The sequence below is a fragment of the Echinops telfairi genome, unplaced genomic scaffold (genome assembly GCF_000313985.2).
Source record: "Echinops telfairi isolate 266 unplaced genomic scaffold, ASM31398v2 ScPeMD7_20;HRSCAF=75, whole genome shotgun sequence".
In the NCBI taxonomy this organism is placed as follows: Eukaryota; Metazoa; Chordata; class Mammalia; order Afrosoricida; family Tenrecidae; genus Echinops; species Echinops telfairi.
Window position 1 is genome coordinate 7,977,512 of NW_022103917.1, and position 4,795 is coordinate 7,982,306.

A 4,795-nucleotide genomic window follows, 5' to 3' on the forward strand; every position below is an offset into this window, starting at 1 on the left:
AGAGAGAGAGAGAGAGAGAGAGAGAGAGAGAGAGAGAGAGAGAGAGAGAGCCCACGCGCAGAGATTCTGAGAGACCGCGGCTGAGAGACCGCGACGCTGGCGGCCAACTGGGGCAGACGGGCGAGTACCTGGGGACATGCGGAGAGACACAGACCAAGCGTGAATGAGAGGCTGAGAAACAACCCCAAAAGTGAGAAACTGAGGCAAGAGAGTCAGAGACCATGGGAGCACGCAGCTGCACCACCCCCTCAAAAAAAAGAGATAGGGAAAGCACACTAGGGAGAGACCTAGAGTGTGACAGGAGCGCGCACGCATGCGCAGAGAGGAAACATTCCCCCCCTCCCCCCGCCCAGCTGGCCAGCCCAAACTTGGGATGGAGAGACAGGCGGGAGACTTCCTCCAATCAGCTTCAGAGGCAGAGGTGCCAGGGACTTAGAGGCCCGCAGAGCAGGGAAAGTGTCTAACTGGTCTGGCTTCTTTCTCCCCCCCCCCCAGCGTGAGCACTGCTCCCCTGCCATGGCGTCTAACTGCACCAACAGCACCCACACGAGTGACAACAGCAGCAGCAGCCCCTCGTGCACCCCCCTCTCAAAAATGCCCATCAGCCTGGCACACGGCATCATCCGCTCCACTGTGCTGGTGGCTTTCCTGGTGGTGGCGTTTGTCGGCAACGTTGTACTGGGGATGGCGCTGCAGCGCAAGCCGCAGCTGCTGCAGGTGGCCAACCGCTTCATCTTCAACCTCCTCATCACCGACCTGCTGCAGGTTTTGCTCGTGGGCCCCTGGGTGGTGGCCACCTCCGTGCCTTTTTTGTGGCCCCTCAACTACCACTTCTGCACGGCCCTGGTGAGCCTCACTCACCTGTTTGCCTTTGCCAGTGTCAACACCATCGTGGTGGTGTCCATAGATCGCTACCTGTCCATCATCCACCCTCTCACCTACCCATCCAAGATGACCCCACGCAAGGGCTCCACGCTTATTTATGGCACTTGGATCGTGGCCGTTCTGCAAAGCACCCCCCCACTCTACGGCTGGGGTAAGGCTGCCTTTGACGAGCGCAATGCCCTCTGCTCCATGCTCTGGGGGGACAGCCCCAGTTACACCACCCTCAGCGTCGTGTCCTTCATCATCATCCCACTGATGGTCATGATTGGCTGCTACTCCGTGGTGTTCAGTGCAGCCCGTCGGCAGCACGCTCTGCTGTACAACGTCAAGAGCCACAGCTTGGAAGTGAGGGCCAAGGACTGTGGGAAGGAGAGTGACGAGAGAGCGCGGAAGAAAAACGTGTGCCAGCAGGAGAGCGAGTTCACAGGCCAGAAGGACAGCAAGGCCAAGAACAAAGTGGGCAGTGTGGGGGCTGAAGAAGGCAACGTGAAGGCCAAGGACGTTAAGGAGACCAGCAAAGGCGGCCTGGAGGCCAAGGAGGGCAGCATGAAGGCAGACCAGGACCACTGCAGCATCGACGTGGAAGAAGACAGCCCGGAGTTTGGAGAAGGGATCCATTTCAATGAGGATGACATTGAGGCCATGAACCTCCCGGAGAGCCTTCCAGCCAGTCGTCGAAACAGCTGTACCAACCTTCGTCTGCCTAAGTGCTACGAGTGCAAAGCTGCCAAAGTTATCTTTCTCATCATTTTCTCCTATGTGCTGTCCCTTGGGCCCTACTGCTTTCTAGCAGTCCTGGCCGTCTGGGTAGATGTCCAAACCCAGGTACCCCAATGGGTGATCACCATAATAATCTGGCTTTTCTTCCTGCAGTGCTGCATCCACCCATACATTTATGGCTACATGCATAAAACCATCAGGAAGGAAATTCAGGCTATCGTGAAGAAAGTGTGTGGCAAAGAAAACCCCCCCAAAGACGACCTGCCCGGAACCGAAGCTGGCACAGATGGTGGTAAGATCATCCCTTCCCATGACTCGGCCACTTTACCATGAAGTCAGTTCTAAAGCAAACCTTGAATGTCTGTCCCTAAGGCAGACAACAAGGGCAGCAACCCCCCATCCCACCCCCGCTAATAGCCACCCACAATTCCATTAACACCAACCCCTACCATTCTAAGCAAAGATGTTGTACACATATCCTTCTTGCCACAAGGTAGATAAGTATATGGAAGAGGTAGGAACTGGTTTTTCTCTTAAAAGCATACCCCTCAAAGCACAGATTTGAGGAGGCTGGCTGAAATTTATCCACCCATAATATTAGGCTCTAAATTTCTTAAAGCAAAAAGGGTTATCCATTTTGGACCTGTACTTGGTATTCTGTTTGTGTTCCTGGAGCCACAACATGTCAGCCTTAGCTCAGAGAGAAAGAGACTTTGATGCCTTAGAACTGAAGTTCTCTGAGGCCCTCGGATCAGGTGGAAGCTCAGGGCAAGGACAAGAGCTCACATCTAACAGGAAACAAAATGGAGCCCAAGAAGCAGGCCCTAACTGGCTGATGGCTGTCTGTGCTAAGGTCTGAACTGGCGACCTAAAATCGGATGCAAAAGCTATTGTGAAAGCTAAGACAAAGGGCATTATGCAGGTAGACTACCAAGAAGGTTTCTAGGCCCCCTAAAGGGATCCAGGAAAATGGAAAAGGACAGCCATGCATGTATGACATAAGAAGGTAGTCCAAGGTGGGGGTTAGGAATAGAGAAATGATATACAAGCATGGGGCCAAGCAGTTGTGCTTTTTCCTAGAAAATTCTGGATGTTTGCCTGATCACATCATACAATGGAAAATGATCAATTGACACAATTCTCTGTCGCCTGCTTGAATAGCAGGACAGAAGTCACGCCACTGTCCTGAATGTCCCCTTTGTGTTTGAATCAGTATGCACAAAAACAGTCACTTTTCCCTAAAAATAGGCCTTCTTGATCGAGCAGTATTTCCAAAATAAAGAAATCCAAGTGGAAGTGGTCAGAGTCCTACAAAACTCACACTGCCAACCAAGAGTATTGTTGTGCCCTTCAGAAATCTCTTGTGTCTGTGAGATCATAAACAAGATATATGATCTCCACATGGGGGACAGATAAAGATGAACTCTGTCATTTCTCCAGGCCTCATATGTCTTCTCCACTTGGGGCTTTCTCTAAAGCCTCTCTGCTCTCTGGATATGTGGCGATACATAAGAAAGTCCAAAACAATTCCTAGCAAGCAACCGACCTATTGCAGTCAAAGCTTTCAGGTCATAGGTATCCTAATTATTCATGTTGAAATATAAATGACTTTGGAAAAATCTTTCCAACATCTAACTCATCCCCAAGGTCAATGCGGAGAATAGTTTTCCAAATCCTAACATTACCTTGAATTGGGATATATGTTCATTCTAAGGGCACCGGCCATGTCTACATGACCAAATGGAATTGGACCCCGAAATGGTCAGGCTACGGTTTCTTAGCCTTCTGAAAACCAGGCTAACTAGTCAATATGAATTAAGAGAGAAGAGATAGTTTGGGGTTGAAAAATACCTAATCACATGGTTGTACATAAAGAAGGTCATAGGCAGAGATCAGCCCCAAACTTATGTGATTATCATGTCTTTAGTAAAATTCAAATTTCATTCATAGGAAGTTATTTATGGACTGTAGACCCAGCTCATTTAGATTTCCCTTGATCTCTTCCTCCTCACAGATTCCAACATTGGCTTCACAAGGGGCAGAAAGACGTGCTGGATGGATGGGGACTGAATAAGGCTGCATAAGAATATAGAGAGGAATGCTGTATTCAGAATTTGGGAAAGGAGAGGGATTAGACAAATAATATTGAGCTGGCTGGTCAAATTAATATGCTCATGTACAATTTATTCATTCCAATTCCATGATTTTGAAACCTGTAGTAATGCAGACAAAGTGTGAGGGAAGAAATATATCCGTGCACTATCATTTATTTTTCAGCCTCAATGTACAAAGTGAATCACTAGTCATAACTTTATTATGCCAATATATTGCCTAACTCATATATTGACCTATCCTTACAGGGTATCCGGGTAAAAGAGTGGTTGGTCTATGTGACTATTTCTCCTATGGGTGGGGGGTGGGGGTGGTAATTGCCTTCAAGGCCTGCCCTAGTTGAAGGTGTTCCAGACTTAGAGTAGATTTGCTGACCTCGTAGGACACAAGATTTCAAATATGCGTCTGCAGATATTTTATTGAAACTAAAGTTTTCATTTTATTTTTTTGAACTCAACTTTTCCCAAATATATCAGAGAAAAATTTTTGCCAACTCACAGTGACCACCATAGAGTCTATCTACAATAGAATGAACCACTGCCCAATACTGGGGCCATCTCCTTGAGGGTCTTCCCCCTTTTGTGCCGACCTGCTAATTTACTAAGCATGCTGTCCTTCTCCAAAAATAGCTCCCTCCTCACCCCATGTCCAAAGTAACGAAGCCCAGCGTTCCAGTGCCCCCTCTGCAGCAGGCTGGTATTTATGGCTGTTCCATGTGGATGTATTGCTACAACCATCTTTTGAATTATCTGCAGCAAAATTTTGCTTGTATGGGATACTAATGATAGTGTATGAATATGGTAAGTTCATTTAACAGCATGCCAGACAGTCTACAAGGTACTGAACCTCATCCCCTTTCGCTTGAACATTTCTCTCTTCACCATTTTAATTATTGTCCCTTCTTTTGGCAAATTGGATTTTTCAAATCTCCTTTTGAAAATAGGAGATTGAAAATGGGGACCTTTGAATCAGGAGCTTTCAGCTTTGATGACATGTTCTTCTTTGAAAATCCTGGGGCCTCTGGGTAGCTCAGATATAGCAACTGCTTCAGATTGTGTGTTTTTTAATGAAGCACTAT

General features: G+C 47.8%; 1 protein-coding gene across 1 annotated transcript; it reads left to right on the plus strand.

The window, feature by feature from the left end:
* The first annotated feature begins 516 nt into the window (after nt 1-516).
* Nucleotides 517-1,938, plus strand: GPR101 (G protein-coupled receptor 101). The gene has a single exon (XM_004713390.1). The coding sequence runs from the start codon at nt 517-519 to the stop codon at nt 1,936-1,938; it is 1,422 nt and encodes a 473-aa protein (XP_004713447.1).
* Nucleotides 1,939-4,795: the final 2,857 nt, after the last annotated feature.

Excerpts from the sequence above, each read along its gene's own strand:
- GPR101 (XM_004713390.1), top strand. The coding sequence starts at position 517 with ATGGCGTCTAACTGCACCAACAGCACCCACACGAGTGACAACAGCAGC.